General features: G+C 39.8%; 3 protein-coding genes across 5 annotated transcripts; 1 reads left to right on the top strand and 2 right to left on the bottom strand.

Annotated features, from left to right (window-relative positions):
* Window positions 1-236: 236 nt before the first annotated feature.
* LOC137940169 (auxin efflux carrier component 3-like) lies at window positions 237-3,503 on the bottom strand. Its single transcript, XM_068785103.1, has 6 exons — window positions 2,007-3,503; window positions 1,619-1,907; window positions 1,445-1,530; window positions 1,189-1,346; window positions 997-1,073; window positions 237-748 (listed from the first exon to the last, which is right to left on the bottom strand). Exons 1-6 carry the CDS (start codon window positions 3,238-3,240, stop codon window positions 682-684), a joined length of 1,911 nt encoding a protein of 636 aa, XP_068641204.1. The 5' UTR covers window positions 3,241-3,503; the 3' UTR covers window positions 237-681.
* Window positions 3,504-8,754: 5,251 nt separating this feature from the next.
* On the top strand, window positions 8,755-10,370 carry LOC137940881 (putative transcription factor bHLH086). Its single transcript, XM_068786000.1, has 5 exons — window positions 8,755-9,360; window positions 9,605-9,706; window positions 9,820-9,885; window positions 10,009-10,074; window positions 10,181-10,370. The coding sequence occupies exons 1-5, from the start codon at window positions 8,755-8,757 to the stop codon at window positions 10,301-10,303; spliced, it is 963 nt and encodes a 320-aa protein (XP_068642101.1). The 3' UTR covers window positions 10,304-10,370.
* A 5,741-nt stretch (window positions 10,371-16,111) lies between these two features.
* On the bottom strand, window positions 16,112-19,772 carry LOC137941281 (transmembrane ascorbate ferrireductase 2-like). 3 transcript variants are annotated; one of them, XM_068786617.1, is made up of 5 exons: window positions 19,365-19,772; window positions 18,172-18,220; window positions 17,171-17,370; window positions 16,375-16,531; window positions 16,112-16,299 (listed from the first exon to the last, which is right to left on the bottom strand). In XM_068786617.1, the coding sequence occupies exons 1-5, from the start codon at window positions 19,506-19,508 to the stop codon at window positions 16,229-16,231; spliced, it is 621 nt and encodes a 206-aa protein (XP_068642718.1). In that variant the 5' UTR covers window positions 19,509-19,772; the 3' UTR covers window positions 16,112-16,228. The 3 variants fall into 3 exon arrangements, with proteins under 3 accessions (XP_068642718.1, XP_068642719.1, XP_068642717.1); XM_068786618.1 differs by having other exon boundaries at window positions 16,112-16,531; window positions 19,365-19,447; window positions 19,578-19,759; XM_068786616.1 differs by having other exon boundaries at window positions 16,112-16,531; window positions 19,365-19,763.
* Between the last annotated feature and the right edge of the window lie 92 nt (window positions 19,773-19,864).

Consider the following 19,864-nt stretch of genomic DNA (forward strand, 5'->3'; position numbering starts at 1 on the left):
AATTGCAGGCTTCTTTTTCAGAAAGAAATTGGGTGGGGAGGGGCTGCAGATATGGCACTATAAATTTTCTCAGAAATCAGAAATCCCTCTGCCTCGATAACGAGATGCCAGTTGGTAAAATTTCTTGCTTCAGTGACTAACTACAATTAAATTCATGATTGTTCCGTTGTGCCGGAGAGCCCGACATGAACCACACTGATCCTTTTCCAAGGATCGACGCATTGAAGGAAGGCGGAGACCAAAACTAACTACAATAAATTAATGAACAAGGCCTCTTCCAGCCTGCCCGGTAAGCAAACATCCTTCTACATTCTTTCTTCCGCTCCTACACGCAACACCGTATAAATGTGAAGCAGAAAAAAACAAAAAAAGAAAAAAAAAACGACCGTTTCTTCTTTTTCTCGTTACCCAATTTCCAGAATCAAATTAAATTCCATATATAGCTTTTCCTGTTCTCTTCTCTCGGACTATTGCCTGGCAGTATTAGTGACGAATTTTTCTATCGGTATCCACAACAGTTTCTTCTTCCCTTGGAATTCTAAGTTGATGTTGCCTGATTCAAACCTAAGAACAACTCGTCGAAAGGTGGTCCGGTGATCAGAAAGTAGGATATGACAAGAGACTTTCTTCTCCTCCTCCGTTCGATTTTTTTACTCCGAAACACCCAACCTTCACCAAATTTTACAAACCAAGAAGGATGTAATAGAGTAGAGTGATGGGTAGAGCGATCAGCATCCCAAAAATAACTCTGAAAATTTTCCAGTGAGAGAAAAAAATTAGCAAATGCAATACTAAAAGCTTCAACAAACAAAAAGTACTGACATCACGTCGGGGAGCGCTTAGCGACCAAAGCTAAAAGGCCATCAGAAGCTGAAGCAGGGTCGATACAAAAGGAGTTCTGTACCGCCTCTCTGTAGCCTTATCTAATCTGAAATTTAGGAAAAAGGTGTGTTTTTTTATGATGATTGAAGCTCAGTCCAGTCCAGATTAACTTACGCAGTGCTCAGAATGGCGGGATGGACGTTGTATTCTTTGGCGAACACGAAGGGAACGATGCCTTGAGGAAGGGCCGCCTGAGACAAATAAATGAATGAAAATTCACCAAATTTTCGCCTGAATTTCCATTTCCAGAATTTAAACCAGCAGACGTGATTTCACTTTACATTTAGTTTTCCTAGTAATTTATACCTGTACGATGGCCACGTGGAGGAGATCCCCACGGAGACCCACAACAATGGACGCCGCCGCCATCACTGCGGGGCCCGTGAGAAATCGGACGGCCATCGCGAAAGAAGCTACGGAGTTCCCACATGCGATGATCTTCGGCTGTAGCGCCATAAATAACCCTGTTGCGAGGCAATCAAATGATAATCACTATCCGAACAACTAGCGAACATTTAATTTACACAACATGCCATTGGTCGTTCAGGCGGATTCAACTTACCTAAGCTGAACATGGCCATTCCCAGGCCGGCGTCTGACAGAATCGAGATGGATTCTTTCATTATCTTCGGCATGGACACATGCCATCTGCCAAGGATGGATGAAATATCTGTAAAAATTCTTTTCTGATGTTTCGGATTTTTATTTTTATTTTTCTTGATGGTTATCTTCTCACCTGAAAGCAATCAGGGACCAGGAGAGGCCGATGAGGCTGGAGTAGGTGTTGGGATTACGGATGAGCTTCCTCCAGACCATGATCAAAATGAGGCGTGTCATGACGCTCGCCGGAGGCATTTGTTTCCCAGCGCCGGAATCGGTTGCTCCGCCTAGCTTTGGGTGGAGTTCGGCGGTGGAGCTAGAGCCGAGCTTGGACAATCCCCCGGGTCCATCTTTCTCTTTCTCATCTCCGTCGGCGATTCCTCTGCTCCCCACGAAGCTAAAGTCCTCACCCACAAAGTCTGTATCTGGAATGCAAGGAGGCCTTGTATGTTTATTCTCAGATCTTGTGAGAACCATGAAAGATTAAAGGAGTGAAAATTTCATTCAGCGGAGAGTTCATTTACCTTTGTGTCCATCTTGGGGTTGATCGGCGACTAACATTCTTATCTCCTTGGCGCCGTCTGAGCGTCCAGATTGGTCATTACCACCAAAATCTGTACCACCGAAGACATGTAGCCCCCCGCCGTCGGACACGGGTGAGGCGCTAGAGCTCCACACGAACATGTGAAGCTCCTTCGCGTCGTGGTTCCCCCTCATCTGCGGTTGCTGCTGCTTCACATTCTTTGCAGCCCCAGAAGAAGATATTTCCGGATTAGGCAGCGGGTAGTTCCCGCTGCCGCTCTGCGCGGGATAAAATCCGAATCTTGGGGAAGCCACCCCTCCTGCCCCAGTCGCATTATGCTCCTCGAAATTTGACGGCCGCGGCGTCGGACCCCGAGATGACTGCAGGGAGTACAGGTCCCCCTGGTTGAAATTCGACTGCCGGGGCGCCGGTGGGGCCCCGCCCATCATCGTGTAGAAGTCCGTGCCGTTGAAATTCGAGCCCCTCGGAGTCGGGTTGCGTGACGAGCTTAGGCTGTATATCTCTGCCCCCGTCAAATTCGATGGCCGCGGCGTGAATCCCGACACTGAATACCCGCCGCCACCGCCGATCGATCGCCGCGAGGATGTCGACTTTCGCACGGTGACGTGCAGCTTGCCGTCGTCTCCGATCTCCGCGTCCGTCTCCAGGAAATCGCGGCCGTCCAGGGAGACAACATCAGACTCCACTTTGAAGGAGACGATGGACGCCGCTGTCTCGGGGAACTGTTCTGTGATTAGAATCTTCGCCGCGCGGTACTCGAACAAGAACAACAGGAGCGTGTACCAAATGATACACTGTAAGACGACGACTTGCACCATAAGAGAGCCCGAGTACTCGCCATACATGGCGATTAGAAGAGGAATCCCCATCACGAGTGTATTAGGGAGAGTGGAAAGAGAGAAAATTGTGATCATCCAATCCAAGCTCCCATATTTAGTGAAATTTGTCCAGATCGCGAGCAACACGAGCATTACAAATTTTTGCAGCGTATCAGCGGCTATGAACCGTAAGTTCATCGTGTAGGGATCGTTGGTGGAGATGAAATGGAAGGACAAAAGAGGGACCGCGAAGATGGCAACGAACCGGTTGATGCCGGAGCACTGGTCTGGGGAGAAGATCTTCCACCACCTGACCGATCCATAGGCTAAGATCATTGCCACATAGAGCGGCACCACGGCGGTGAGAACCGTGTAAAGATCTTTCCCAGTAATCATGTCTTTCGGTGGCTTCTTGCAACTACAGTGGTGAACCTCAGTCAAGAGAGTCAGAACAGTGGCATTCGTTGAAAAATAAGTGGTGAAGCGGAGGGTAGAAGTGGGACGAGAGAAGAAACCGTTTGATAACGAACCCTGAACCACCTGTTCAGGGTATCACTCCCCCTCCACCCCTGCCGCTCAGAATTTGCAGAGGTTGCAGAGAGGAGATAGCTGAGAGAGAGAGAGAGAGAGAGAGAAGCGGCGAGTGTTTTCTGTTCGTTTTCTTTAATTTATTTGCTCGCATATGAACTTTACTCAACGAGTTGAAAGGAAATATATAGCCCACGGTGGACTGAGTGGGCACAATAAACTCGGATTGGAGCCGCAATCCGTGTCCTATTAAATCGGAACACGTTGAAAAGCATTCTATAACACCAGATAAGCTGATTTATGAAGTGTAGTTAAAAGAAATGGTACATTTACCCACTTTGGTTCCTTTCAGTGCTACCTCTCTAGCCTTCAGATTAGAATTCAATTCAATGAGGGCCCACAGTTCTTGGTGGGTCCCCCGCCAGTTCAGCCCATGAATGAACGATGATCGATGCAACTCCTCACTCTCATTGAGTTGCTTTGAAGTCACTAAAAGAAAAAGGCTTTCTCTGAGCATCAGTTGATTTGGCACTGAAATGATTAACCAACGCATAGGGAGCATAATCACGAGCTAAATCATGTTTAACGTAGTAAGATATGTTAATTTTCTTTTCCGGTTGGGTTTCCGTGCCCAGGGAAGGATTTTTCTTTTTTTGGAGGATCTTATGCGAGTAGTGGATATTATTTAATTAATCAGTAATATCGGCTACTGATCCGTATTCGCCATGATGATTAGGGTGACCCAAGTAGTGCAATTTGGGACAGAACAATGACTAACTAACTAGGTTTCCTCATGATTGATGACGCACAACTCTCTTTTCCGCTTTCCCTATTCTTAATTAAATCGTTAAAAGTGATGCGCTAAGGTTACGAATAGTCAGTTTTCCTGATTTAATCACATGGTGGCAAGTCCTGAATTTGGGGAAGACCGAGCCAATCACGTGTCAGTCGGAATAGATGAACACTGATTGAAACGTGATCATCCTGTCCGTCCAGTCGGATGGGGAGAGGGATCGAAATAAAGAAGGAAAGCAAATAGACACGGCGGCGCTCCGTTAGGAAGTACATAGATGGTGTTACACAGTTATGTCGTCGTTTAGAGGGTCCCACGTGGAAGTAAGATCCTCCGCGTCAGATTCCGGGTCAAGAGTGTATTATTGACTCAAGCATAGCGTTATTAGAAAAAACACATATGTCTCTAAATCAAGTCTCTTCAGACTAGACCCACACCATGTGGAGGGGAAGCCAAAGTCAGTGGTGGTCCGCTGCCATACTGCCACGTATAACTCTTCCTCTCTCTCAATTTGTAACAAGATAATATATATATTTTTTATTATCATTAAGTGATTAGGAAGTGATCACGGTCAAATGGACTGGATCAGACTTAATTCCCTTAATCTCTCAACAAATGATTGTCACCATCAGGACCCGCTAATTAATAGCGCATGGCTCGGTTCATAAAGTGGTCCGTGGACCCGTTTAGATGTGTTTAAGGTGGATTTACGCTAACTAAATGGCTGTGTGTTTTGGGGGTGAGGGGCTCGTTCAGGATCGTGGACACCGGAACATTGAGTGGTTGAGGCATCGACGTTGCCAGTCTGAAAGTCTCGGTTGAGGCCCAAAATCTGAGCCATCGGCTTTAATGAAGGCTGGTGGGCCCAAATGAGCGTCATCGACCCGGTGACCACTAATTTTTTAGGCGCGGGTTGTCGTGCAGCGGCGCCTGGCGCGTCCCACCACCATAACGCAAGGGGGACCCCTACTCGAGCCTCGAGCAGCTCCTCCTCGCGGTTGCTTTCGTCCTTTTTTTTATTTTCTTTCTCGGCGGTGGGTTCCTGGTTTTTTCAACTAAACTCCTTTTAGACAGAGAATTTGCGGATGATTTTTTGTTTTCTCTTCAAACCCGAGTTGCTGAAGAAGAGGTGACAGAACTAGAACTTGACCGACCGAATTGCCTCTGTACAAAGTAACTGAAGATGAAATTTTAACTCGAATTAGGGATTCCGGGGATTTTTTTTTTTTCAGTTTATTCTGTGCTATCGAGTTCCCGAGATCAGCCACGTGAAGAACATTCTCTTCCGAGTTCCAACCAACGGCTCACTACCTGCTAATCCACTGGTTATTTCTGAGGCCTGATCCCACCCCTTTATAAAACTGGACAAATGAATTGGCCAGATTGCAAAATCGTGATCTCTGTTTGTCCATCCATTGTCCTCCTTGTTTCCGGTCAAATCCTTAGTCTTATGCCCACTGAATCTACTTTACTATCTATGGGAATTCCGCCTTTTTAAGTGTTTGTCAAGGTGTCTCAAACAACACACCGAGGCGAATAAACAGGCAGTGAATTGCCCCCACTTAGATTGCTATAAAAACAAGTAAGGTCAAGAGAAAAAGTTAGGTCACCGGATACCGAGAATTGGCAGTCATCACTTGCTTTCTCTGCCGCAGCAGAGGAACTGCACAAAACCAGTCTTAGTTTGGGCTCAAAGACTGGCCCCATACTACTGTGTTAAATCTGGTGTGACCCTTTAGAGAAAGATATATGCTTGGTGGTGTGTCCCATGTTAGGACATCATTTCTGGAGTCCCCCACACATCTTAGCTATAATTTCAAAGGGGAGAATGTGGTGACTAGATTTTCCATTGCATTTAAGCTTTTCCAGTCCTCTTCATGCCTGATATTTTTTTGATCCCTCAAGGGTAGGTTCATCACATCTTTTCAGTTTTGAGGCCTAGCGAGAGATTCCCTTAGAAGCTTATGCTTGTCACCTTCCCCTTCAAAGGGCTTCACATGGAAAAGGGATCCAGCAACTGTGTGGGACTTGCAATCATTTTTGGCTTCTAGACGTTGAGAGCTTGGGAAAAAGATGAACAAAGCTGCATGTACTTGTGTGTCTCTTTTCCATTGCTGGGGGCTCACGTCCCTCTCGCGAGGTTCACGGCGAAAAGAGTCTGCTAGGCTCTCATGGGAGTGGCCTCGAGTGTGTCTCCTTTATCCCTGAAAGCTACTGTTTATCTCTAGGTTCTGGTAGCGCTTTCATGGCCGAAGACACCGATAAGTGTCTTGCACATGCTCCATTGTTATTGTGCCTGTGTCATGTTCGATGGAAGTGCTCCTGAGAGGTCGCTGAGCGCTTGGCTGAATCTTAATTGAGAAGGAAATTGTAGATGGAACTCGCCATTTCTGGAGAAAAAAAGCATCGTTTGCAGATGCGATCCTTCAGAACCCGGTCTCTTCACTGTATTAAATTGGTAGACAATTCCCACTTCAACACCAAACATTCACAATCGAATACTTGCTCTGCCTGCCTCTTGGGCTTTTCTGATTCCTGAAACCGAAAATATCACTAACAAAAGGTGCAAGAAAGCTGAAAATTTAAAACGTGTTTGACCACCGATATCTATTCTTGGCAAAAGTAGGCTTCTTTCATATCGATGCGTCCATTCAGAGTAGATCTTATCTCGATATGGCTTTTCTTTGGAATATCCTGTGGCGTGTTTATTTCTAAGTATACAACAGCGCTGGACGTGACGCTTTCATGCATTATATCATGTTATATGAGATTATGAAATTAAATCTTAAAAATACGTGTTAATGCTTCTCCATATCTTATAAATCGCAGACCTGGCAAATAATACAAAAATTAGGATATTTTACCCGATTATGATTTACCGTTTATTAAATGGAAAAAATGGATAAGCATCATTCCGTATCTAATTAACCGATTAGCCGATTATTTATAAGAGTATCTCGGTAACAATTATCTAGTCAGAATCTTTGTGAGGGCTGCTTGTCAAAACATCGTGGGCCTCCAATTCTATTCAATGATCTTTTTGTCTGGATCTCAGCCATCTACCACACCCATGTCCAGAAAGATAAAATATTCAGCTGGTTCGACCTGGGCTTACGATTCAATTAAAGCCTTCAAATCTCCAAGATGAGGTCGTCCCATTGGTTGTTTTCTGCACAGTAAGGAAACCTAGAATTCACATTCTCATTAGTTATTTTCTCCACAGATGAATCCAATTTCATTTTAGTATTTAAAAGTCTTAAACATATTCTTCATAGTTGCAGTTGATTCTCGGCGAGCATGCCCAGCTAGCTTCCAGAATCTAATGTGTCTCGATACCATCCTGGATATATCTGTTTCCCAGCTTTCTTTGCTCTCTCTCTCTCTCTCTCTCTCTCTGGTTCGCGTGATCTCGTTATGTGAGGAGATCTTAACTAAGCATCTCTCCGAGAAGACAATGATTAGTTTACGTCTTTTTTTATTCGGAAAAGAAGTAAAGAAAGAGAAGAATTCATTAATCAACGCAGCAGGGGTTTTTAAGTTGGAGATTAGCAAAACTCTTACTGGTTTATATTTGAAGATAAGAAGCTAGGATTAAATAAATCGTGAATTGAACCTGTACAATCTGTGTTCGTTTGCTGGGTTCATGGTAAACGAATTCAATGTCTTATAGCAGGATTTATTTATTTTTAGTTTTTTGGTTTGCCTTGAAGTTTTTTTTTTTTTAGCCTCCGTTTCTGGAAACCCAAGATGGGGTAATCTTCTTGGGTTTCTCGAAAAGATTTGCGTACAAACTCTGTCTATCATGAATCTCTGTTATAAAACATGCGAAGCACCTTGAAATAACGAATCATTAATCGGGAAAACTTTTCATAAGCTCTCTTTCAATTCTGGGTCTAATACAATTTTCATGGTGTCATAAGAAACATCGCGGTGTCATTGCTGGAGAAAACCACGATTCCTGCAGAGGTCAGTCCCTGGGTTCGAGGGCTTATTTCGAGCAAAGTGACCTCAAGACAGCAAATCTCTTCATTTTGGTCTCTGTTAGGAATTTCTTTTTTCTGGGCGGAGGGGAGATCTACGTTCAATTTCAAACACACTGTGTGCACGTGCTTTTAGGGTTGGAAGGTAGAAGGAAAGGAGGGAGAAGTCTCTTTAATTGAATCCAGGTACTTCTTAGAGACTCTGCGAGGAATCTTAGACGTGGGGAAGCGAAAGATCCGGCGACTCTTCTGCTGCTTTGCTCTCTTTCTTCTTCTCTTCTTCAATTCTTTGGTTTGCCAGCTAACGATCCCCATTAAAAATTAATAACACTAATAATGATTTCAGTCCCAAGTTCCCCTACAGTGCATTTACCCTTCTCTCTGTTTCTGAATTTTTTTTCTCTCTTAGAAATTAACTCCTGTCTTCAAATCTCTCTTGTTCGTGAAACCTCTCTGCGTGCATATATAAAAGGAGGATAAAGTTGTTGTCTGGGAGAAAGAATCGAAGGAGCATCTTTCTCCTTGTATTTTGCCAGTGCTTTCGCCTGCGAGTTTTCGTCTCTCTTTCACGTCACTTGTGAAAGGAGTGAAGAGCGACAGAATTCGCTAATGGGTTCCATTGAAACATGCACACATTACGGAAATGTCAACAGTGGAGTACTGCCTCTTACTGAAGCAGGCTCTTCCTTCTACGGCTTTGAAGGAAACGGGCCTGAGAAGAACGGCGGCGGCCTGAAAAGCTTGTCTGCGAGCCATCTGCCTTGTGCTTTCGAATTCGGGAATATGGGTGGCGTCGGATCTGTTAGTGAGAGTGAGAATCCTTCTCCCCAGGATTCTCACTCGGTGCTTGACTTCAAAGGTGGGTTCGATCAGTGGGCTTGCTCCAGCGGGTCGATACTGAGCTTCGGGCATGGAGAACGAGTGTCCCATGGCAGCTACTCGAAGATCAACGAAGAAGATGAGTATTCGGCTTGGGCAGATGTCATGGATCATGACAACCAGTGGAATCAACTGAATTCGAAGTGTGGAATCGAGTCCCGACTCTCGGAGAACGTGAATTGTCTAGAAACAGCCACTGGTTACAGCTCGATAAAGAGCAAGGAAAACCACTTGTGGGAGGAGAGAATCGGGTGGCTTTACGCTGGAGATACTACTGCAGACAATTTTCCAAATTCTGGAGCATCCGAAGTGAACCACCACAAGCGGCCTTACATGGTATATATGCTTACTCCTCCATTGCACCCAGAAAATTTTCAAGTCTTAGATGCGATTCCAAGATGGATGATCTGAATTCTCATAAGAATTAACTCGGAAGTCTTGAAGAGATGCAGAAATTAATTCTTTTTCAACTGCGGCGATTTCATGTTTGCAATACGAAGTCTTTTTCGAGTGATCTTCAGCAGTATGTGTGTTTGTGAGATGCTTATGTTCTTAAGTTGAATTGCGTTGCTCATGCTAGGGAGACGACATTCAGGTTCCCAAGAAGCATTGTGCAGGCTCACCCAGAAAACCGAAAGCAAAGCCAGTTCCATCCAAGGACCCACAAAGCGTCGCAGCAAAGGTGAGCTGATATGATCATATGATGATCTCGTGATGAAAACTATACTGCATTGGCTGTTTTTTTCGTGGGTATCCAGCAATTGATTGGAGACAAATTTCATATTCATTTTGTAGAACCGTAGGGAACGGATCAGTGAGAGGCTCAAGACACTGCAAGATCTTGTACCAAATGGCACAAAAGTAAGCTCTTCTCTTCTCTACCAAAGCATTCGGAACTTCCAGGACCTGAATGAAAAAGAGGCTGCTCTGAATTGAACGACTTTCTTATAATTTATTATCTCTGTTCACTTTTTCTTCCATCAGGTTGATTTGGTGACGATGTTAGAGAAAGCCATTAGCTATGTCAAGTTCTTGCAGTTGCAAGTAAAGGTAGCGAACAAGAATTCTCTCTTCTTTGAATGAAATACGAAGCTCATGTTTTCACATAAAATTCATAAAAACTCTTATACATCATGAATCGTCGTTTGTGTTACAGGTGCTAGCAACTGATGAATTCTGGCCAGCTGCGGGTGGGAAAGCTCCGGAAGTGGCGCAAGTGAAGGAAGCCATTGATGCCATCCTTTCTTCCCACCGACACCGGAACTCGAGCTCCAAGTGAGAGAGAGTTTCGAAACAGCCTCGTCGGAAAATGCCCAGGGATTAGCAGCCGAAGCTAAGGAATAAGACAATTCAAAGCGAAGCAAAGAAGCTTCCTTTTGGACCTTAGTGTTCTAACTATCAGAGAAAATAGAGAGAGAATTCTCTTGTAGATTTGATTCCATTTGTTTTTGTAATCAAGTCCTGTTTCTTCAGATTTAATGTTACTGAACTTCAAACTTCAGAGTTCAAACTGCAACCTGTGCCAGTTGCAGAGCTCCAGCTACATTAACGTTCTTTATTCTTATGGATGATGCCAGCAAAGAGAATTTTCACAGGGCAATTTCAGTAAACAGGATCTCAGTTTCTTGCTTTAATTCCAACCTAACAGGGGAAGTACTAGATCAACCGAGTCTGTTCTTTGGATCAGTACCGAGACAAAAAAAATCCTTCCAAGCACGTTTCAGAATGAATTGTTTACTCACAACAGGCTCATAAGTCAGAATTTGATGACGAAGTGTGACGCCCCAGAATCGGTTTGCATGGTTTAGAGTGCAAAAATCACTATTACTTGATCGTAACTGATTTTATATTAGTATACTGGGTGGATTAGGTGAAATTTATACTACCCAGAACATGAAATAAAATCAGGGTCTTTCTTTCATGGGACGTTCATCCCCTCTCCTACTAATACTAACGGGGTTGCCGTGTCCAAGGGAAACAAGGTGGAAGCTTCTCAACATTTAAAAACCTAAATCGGTTATTCTAAGCTTCACATGGATGCTCACATGCCCTCAAGCTTCCGCCAGGGCCTCGTTCCCAAAGAGTGATGCTTCACCCCGTGAGCCAGCTCCTACCCCCCTTTGTACACTCTTTTCTTTATCGTTTTTATTATTCTCTTTTCAGGCTTGTGGAATTCAAATATCTTATTCCTGTGTTTCAAATGGATTTTCAGAAATGGAAACAGCCAAAAGGGCTTTGTTTATCTTATCAAGTGCCAAAGAATGATCGATGATTAATGGAAAGGGAATTAAGGAGACCAGAGATTGATTAATTTTTATGATTTTTCTGGGCGGAGAAGAGAATGGACGATTTTGATTCTATTTCATGCGAAAACACCCCCTCAAACAGCTTGCGAATTATTTCATTTAGAAATATTTTAATGAAGTAAACTCTTAGAGTAAAGATCCCGACATTGTACTCAGTCTGTGGTACTTTTGCTAGTTCAATCTATTAATTAAGTATAGTTTAAGAGAAAAGAGATTACCATATCTTACTTGAGCATATATAATACGATATAATTGTTCCAATAAGACACTCTTCAGCCTTCTTAATCCACGGAAATACCATAAACCGAGATGTAAAAATACTGTAATTATTTAAAGCAATTAATTAAAGGGAAAGTGGACGACGGAGGACCGCGAGTTACAGATTAAACGTAGGCAGCCTCTTCCATACACGTTTCGCACGTAGACGCCTTTTTTCAACGACACACGTGCTCTCTTACTGTTTATTTTCTGATAATATTTCTTTTTACCATTGGAGTCAGCTGGAGAAGATAACAAATCGCTGAAAGCGTGGAAGCGGGAAGTCCCCGGAATTGAGTAGCAGGGGAATATTTGCACGTGGGATGTGGTCCCCATATTACACGTTTCGACTGGTGTTGACTTTATGGAGACGACTCACGTGCGAACACGCCAGCTTGTCGATGGGTTGGCCATGCTCATACGAATTAATATTGCCTTCTTAAAATAGGTAATTATTTGTGTTTCAATAAATAATCATGTCGATCTATAGTCAGACTCGCGTGGGCCCTATCAACAAATAGGGGACCGAGTGTCACGCCAGATCCATATTCTAATTACTCAAAGTTCACAACATGATTGTTTCAATTGAGAAAAAAACATAAAATGGAATTAAGTGATCACATTTTCATTTTTTGTTAAAATTAAATTAAATTTATTTATTTATTTTAATGATAAAAATAGAGATAATGTTATTATAGTAAATACAATGAAATAAACAGTTTTTTTTTGTTAATAAAGTGACTTTTTCTTATAGAAGAAGTTGGGTGTGACCAAGCTTGAATAGAATTGAGTCAAACCCCCATTTTCTTCTTTCGATAATTAGGAATTCAATCTAGTCGGTCGATTGATGAGGTTACGAGAGTGTATTATCAACATATTGGATTGCATGTATCAGATTTCAAAGTAAGTCATATACCTTTGACAAGTCTATAGGTAATAAATACCCTTTAAGTATATCATAATTATGTACATATTTTAATCTTAATTTAATTAAGATAAATATAAAAATTCATAGACTCAAAAATGTTATTATAGAATAATATATCATTCTTACGATATAGGCTTATGAGTCGAGGAGTGCTATTTGGTGGGACCATTATAACTACCTCAAATTAATGTGGTGCACCTACTTTTTTTTTATATAAGTTTGGTTTGTTGACCTTATATCTCTTTTTTTATGAAGGCTTATAGGATCATATTATAAAAGTGAATAATTCATTGGACATATTATTTTTTAATGTCACTATTTATAGTTAACTCAAATAAATAAATAAATTTGGTGTATTAAAATCTTGTTAGTCACTCTTATTGTCGTAAGAAAATAATAACAAAAAAATTTTGTTTTGGAGTTTAGCTCCATTATGAGTCATTAATCTGTCTCTAGTCAAAGTATTTGAGATGGGATGCGAAGAAGACTTATAGGGTTTATTTTTGGGTTGTTCACACAACAATAGAAAAGAAAGAAAAAAAATCTAGAGAGAAATGAGAGTGAGAAAACTAGATTTTTAGAAAATGTACCTAAGTTTTTCTCATATAATCATCAATAAATGTAATAAAGTATTTGCTCCTTCTGTTGTAAAGGGACCTTAACATGACCACTCAAATTCGAATATATTATTTCACAAGGCATTGTTGCATTCAAAGTCTGCCTAGATGGAAAAGATGATCGATTATGTTTTCCAAATAACGTTGTATAACAAATAAATTTATGCACATAAAAATAAGACAAGCCTCAAACCATGTTCTTACAATCTAATTAGTGCTAAATTATCAAAATTGATGTCCAAAAGGATAATGTCATATTCATGAGTTACCTAGTATTGACTAGTTAAACATATTGCATATGTAACCGAAAGTGGAGATAGTTAGTTAGAATTCATTTGTAATTTTGCGAGAAATCCATGTTTATCGTCTCGAAATGTAACTCATCCCCTGAATGTGTATCTTGTATCCTTTCATTGTTAGTTGACTGACACTAAACAAATTTGAATGCAATCCAGGAATATCTTACCATCATTGATCTTCTTAATAAAGTCGTCTTCGCCTTTAGGCTAATAAGGCATTTCCCATTTATTCAAATTCAGCAATCATTACCGAATTTAACTTCCCTTGGTTGGGTCCGACAAGGATAAACCTAGAGGGGATGAATAGTTTTATCCAAATTTAAAGGTTAATTCAATTTTTAAGTCACTTCAATAGCAATTTAATCAACAACAAAAACAAGTTATTCAATGAATTGGTAATACATCTATATTTGCATTGTGATTCACAATTAAATCTTGGATTACTAATCTGCTTAATGACTTTTCATCTTAGAGTTAAAACTTCAATAAGTAAAAGCTAAAAACATCTACACCAGCAAATCCAAGATCTAAATTACAATACCAGTCCAATACTTAAGAATTTATAAACAACAATAATTAGGAAAAATAGTCTCTTAAAAGGATTTTCAACAGTTCCTACCAATTAGTTTATCCAATTCTACCAATTAGTTTATCCAATTCTAGATTAGTTTATAGTACAACAAGGATTATTTGTTTTACAATACAGTTTAGAGCCTCTAGTTTAGGAAGATATTACAATAACAATGCATGAAAAAAAATTGCTCCCAATTCTATGTGATACTACCACAGAATTACTAGCTCAATTTAATTTCAATTAAATAATTTCCAAATATAAAATGTATGAGATTTCTAAAGCTAAAAAAATAGAGTTTCAAAAACTATGGGATAGCAAAAAATTAAGTTTAGTAGTGTGTACTCACAACCAAAACAATACTAAACTCATGAAATAACTCGATTTCAAAATAAGTTCAATCATGTTCAATATTAAAAAACATACTAAGTCTACACTAAATTTTAAAATCATGGGCTCCTTTTGAAATACCTTTTTATTTTATTTTGGCACCTATGAATTGACTTGAAAGTCGAATGGCACTAAAGATGTAGTGGGAGCCTTGTTGTTTACTATAGTAAGCTTCATTGATAGAGTAGGGCACAAAATCACTTAAATAGACTTGGTAAAACGAAGAAAAAAAACTAGCATAAGAGTCGTTTCTCCTAGAAAATTAAATCAATTGCAAACTCTTCAAAAAAAAAAAAATTTGTAAACTCATGATTTGACATGCTAAACACAATGGTAACCAACATACAAATGATAGAGATCCATATTGGTCAAACTAAATCTTAGAAGCATCTTCACAATTTTAACTTCAAGTGTTAGATAGATTAGGATTCAATCAGTTGAGCGTTATATTTTGTTAAACAATTACTTACAAACCTTTTTCACTCTCAAATACAATCCAGGCCTATTTGATGGGTCAAACTATTTTGTTATTCCATTTTCCTTTTTTGCCTATTTGTACGGGCCATTCGGTCAATCATATTTCTACAATGTCTCATTTTCTTCATGCCTTCGTGTGTCTTCCTCGTACGACTGACTAGGCTGATGATTCCAATATAACCTTTTCTCGCTTGTAGTTTAGTTAAGCGATTGTTTGGTCATGTATAGCTTGGGCGAGTGAGTTTACTAATAATTTTACATTTGAGATTTTTTCTGTCCAAGTTGCTCATTTAAAATTTAGATTTAGTTCCTAGAGGTTTGTTATCTTATAGGGGTCTTTAATCCAATAGATTTGTCCAACATCGTCAACAAATTATGTTGCCCCATCCTGTGATTGTTATAGCTTATATCTAAGAATCATAAATTGTTTTTCTCTTCCACTCCAACTTTTTGAACTAGAGTCACTATCTTAACATAATGAATGTTCCCATACTTCTTTAGACTAAGATAATTTGATTTGTAATGCCCCATCCATTGCAATTAACATAATTTATGTCAAATTTTTTTCCTTGCCCTTGTCATCTATAGAACTTTGTTTCTCACCATCTAATTTTTTATTCTTCTTTTTAGAGCTACAAGGTAACCTGCTCTTATTGTTCTTCAGAGTTAATTGACTTTGCAAGGTTTGTATAATCTCATCATCCTCATCATCTTGCAACATAAATCTCGTATGCTTGTAAAGTATCGAGTAAAGAAAATATAGTCATATTACTCAAATCCTTAGGTTAAAATTTCTTACTCACAAAACTAAGAGTTTACTCGACTAATTTGGTATTATATATTCATACATCATTATTCCTTCAAGCTTAAACTCGTGAATCCACTCTTCTCAAATGTATTATTTTTCACAACAATGAAAATAAGCCACGATAAAATGAACTTCATAACCATTGCAGAGAAATTTCAGTTAAGTTTCACCCTAAGAAATTATAATCTGCCTGGTGGTGGATATGGGAGAGAATTTGCTGAAATCCCAGTAATGCATCTAATTTCATAAATGTGATCTAGAGATCCAAATAGTTTCCTTAGCAACAGATCCCACTTCTAAAAATTTAACATACTTGAGAATGTGATCAGACAGAATAGATGTTTAATCAGGATCTACAAGAGGTATTCAAACCACCCTACATAGTCAAGTTCCATCATACCCAGAGTTTGCAAATTTTTTTGAGACCTAGGCCTTTCATCAAAACAACACCAAAAGCTTTCTGATTCTGTAACAAATGTTTCCGTTACATGAGTTCGGACCAAACTCGCAACCATTTCTGAATAAATTAGACAATCCACTGGAAGTGAGTTCACTCCGTTCCCCTATGCCCATCTCCTTTGCCACTTGTTGGTGTAACAAGAGCAAGAATAACCAGACCACCTAAAATTACAATTAGGATCCCTAATGAATTAACTAACAAAGCCTCAATTGAGTATCGCGAGATTATTTGATTACTTTGAAGAAATGTAAGCTTTTCTAGGATGCCTGTAGCTGCTGTGGCAATAGCGAGTGCATAGATATAGACACCAAAGAATACATGCCATGGAAGAAGAGCTGCTCTGCTGTTTCTTGAACCTCCAGGATACCAAAACGTAGCAAACCCAAGTCCCCACTGATTTCAAAGGAATAAATCCAGTTAAAAAACACTTCAAAGAGATGAGATAATTGGAGTATTATTTAGTGAATGGAAATTGTAAACTCTACTTGAAATCTACTTTGTCAGTAAGTTGGCAAGTCTGCATGTGTTTTAATATTACTTTTCTCCAACTCACCACCTTTTTCTTATATTCCACCCTCACTGTTTCTTCCTTTCCTTACTCTACTTGCCATCCTCCTACTGGAATGTTGACACACCATCTAAATGGCATGGGCAGAAGTTTCATACGGTATAGAGTCAGCCAGCTCTAAAGGAAAAATGGTGAGGGTGGCTATGGAATTGTTTTGATAGAGCTACATATAAGCAGAAGTGGTGTGCACTAGTACAATACCTGAATCGACCACTTCAAGAAACCATTGCCTGTGACTTGTAAATTAAATATTCCCCTCTCAAAGTATGACTTATAGTTGGTTCACAATCTAGAAGCATGTCCCAGTACAAACAGCAAAACCATTCGTAGGCTAGTGGTCCAGGCTTCACACGTTAGTTCCATCTTCATAGGCTAGTCTTTTTTTTTTTTTTAAGTAGTCATCAGAACCCTTTTTTGAGGAACACTGCTATTTATTCAGAAGTGAAGAGAGATCAAGAACAAACCTGAATGCCGAACAAGATAAAACAAGCTAGACCCAACCATGAGTGTAGACTGTAAAAATTTTCTATGCCCTTTTCATTATGAAACTTCAGAGCTGCCCATATGCCAATAAAGCTCAATAGAAAAGCAATGAACTGTACTGCTAGATGCAAAGCTTTTTTGAAGTTTTTTGTTCCAGATGCTGTCTTGTAAACTAACATGGCTGCAATCACATGAGACAGAGCATTAGTGTGGCAGAACTACCATGAAAATAGTTGTTCAAAGAATTCCAAATTAATATGTTATCTCATAAGGGTCAAATTTCCAAAAGATTGAGCTGAGACCATATGTTCGATATCTTTTCCTTTACAATCAACAAGAAAGCCATGGTCTCACAATTCAATAGAACCATGTTCTCATGGTATAAATATCTATAATCAATAAAAGCCAAGAAAATTGAAGAACAAAAGTAGTGACTGACTCATAGTGCGACTCATTAGTTTACAATAAAATGGGTTTCAGAACAAAGCACAGCAAATTCTTTTGCTGCAGAGATTGTTGAGTGGTCAAGAGTTTCATCAAACATTATCAGCTGAAGTAGGTGTGTCAACTCATGGGTAAATTTTGTTGTTTTAGCAGTTGTATAGCTGGCTGGATTTCACGATTTTACAGATTTAAAGATGAAATAACTGAAGTACAGGCACGATCCACACTGAGTTTTCTTCGTAAAGAAAAGAGTAATATTTTATACAGTTTTAAAAAGGTAAAATCTTGCATATTCTTGATCAATCATATTTTTTGGTATTCATGTATGAATGGCTAGCACATAAATATTCTAAAGATAAGGCAGATAACACAAGCAAAACAAAAAAGAGCTGTATATCTCTTCAATGGGTTCCTACTTGTTACTCAAAAAAATAAAGTTCCTACTTGTCCCACAAGTGTCAGTTTGATGGACTGGCTGCAATATCTGAGGTCAGAGACTTCTTCCAAACATGAGTTGAAAAGAGATAAGAAATCTTACCTTCACCATTCAGAAATACAAGTCCAATCAACATTAAAACAGGATGAACCTACAAATGAGCACACCCTCAATAGGTTTAGCTAAACTGTCATAATGCGAGACAACCATACTAGATGAATTAAAGCAAACATTTAAGATGGACAACGAAAATAACCTGCTCATTTGAGAGGTAATGCTTCTGATTAGCAGGACACTCATCAAAGATATTTTACCACAACATCTACTGACCATAAGACAAAATGAAAAAGAAATCCTGACAACTTCAAAGGACAGTTAGGAGGAAAAGGGAGATGCCAACAAGTCCCACCTCTTAGGCAATACACCATGAAATTGAAAGGATATAAAATTTAAAGCCCCACTAATACTTGGGTTATATACAAAATCATTGACTGGTGATTTTTACACTTTTAGGAACTAAAACATGACTGGTTTTGGAAACGACCATACAGGCTACTTAAGATATAACTTCTACAAATAGAGAAGCACTCATATACAACAGATAAATAAGACAGGAGTCATCACCGTCCTCAAGTGAAATTATTAGCAAAATTAACCACTACACCGGTGCCTTGATTTCATTGTTTCAAAAGCATCCATAACAGCCCAACTAACATGTAAGATGGATGAGTATCCGGCAACAATTCTAATGCTAAAAAAAGATCAAGGCGGTGAAACAAGTTACAAGAAATCACTGAACAATAAAAATTCTACTCAATTGCAAACACAACCACTTGGTTACAAAATCACACAGCAAATTCCTGCCACAGGTACCAAAACTCAACTCCCTTATTCATGGTTGTTTGAAACATGATACTGTGATAGCTAAACGTGGTCACCTGTGACACTTGTAGAATGACTAAACAATATATTTCAGAAGTAAAAATAATTTTTTTCCCACAAACAAACATTCAATTTGGAAATATAAATAGTCGCATGAATAATAGTACTCATTGAAATTGCCACCAATTTGTGGAGAAAATGACGAGACAATTTATACCACAAACAAGGTGAAAAGCCTCTTATTGAGGAAATAATACCAAGCATGTCCATCGAAAATCCAAAATAGATGCGATTAAATCAAATTTACACTAGCCCAGATATTAATCGCGATAAACAATCTCATTAGTGATAAGCATGTCATGCAGCATACAAAAACAATCAATATTTCGTTATCTTAGCAGGCGAAAGCTTACGTTGAAGATGAGGTCCATGTTATCAGAGAAGAGAGACATCCCTCCTCGGAAATGTAACGACCATGTGAAGACAAGAAGTGCAGCTGTGAGTCCAAAGAACCGTATGAGAGGGAAGATCGGAAATCGAACAACAGGAACCGCCATTTTCGACTTTGAGGAGAAACGGAGATCCTCTCCAGTTCCTCCTTCGTCTTGATGAGAATTATATAATACCTCCGTTGTGAAATTGAAGGTTCGATCCTTGACGTCTCGTCCACGTCTCCAAGCCAACAAAAGGGTTTTGAAAGAAAAAGGGGTGAAGTCGACAACGTTGTAGATTCAACGGAGAGAAGGAACGGTTCTTTCTAGCTGGCTGCTGCTCTGCAACTGTTCAGTTTAGAAAGGATCTTCTCAAAGACCAAAGGCGCTTTGACCAGTTTAACTAGTTTAATAGACCAGTTTAAAATAAAAAGTAAATACCTCCATTGATAGTAACCGAGCTTAGTAAAAACTGAAACCGA

Source organism: Aristolochia californica, unplaced genomic scaffold, assembly GCF_029961685.1.
Source record: "Aristolochia californica isolate CCGP_79_NKW_82.1479 unplaced genomic scaffold, dmAriCali1.0.hap1 SCAF_9, whole genome shotgun sequence".
Lineage (NCBI taxonomy): Eukaryota > Viridiplantae > Streptophyta > Magnoliopsida > Piperales > Aristolochiaceae > Aristolochia > Aristolochia californica.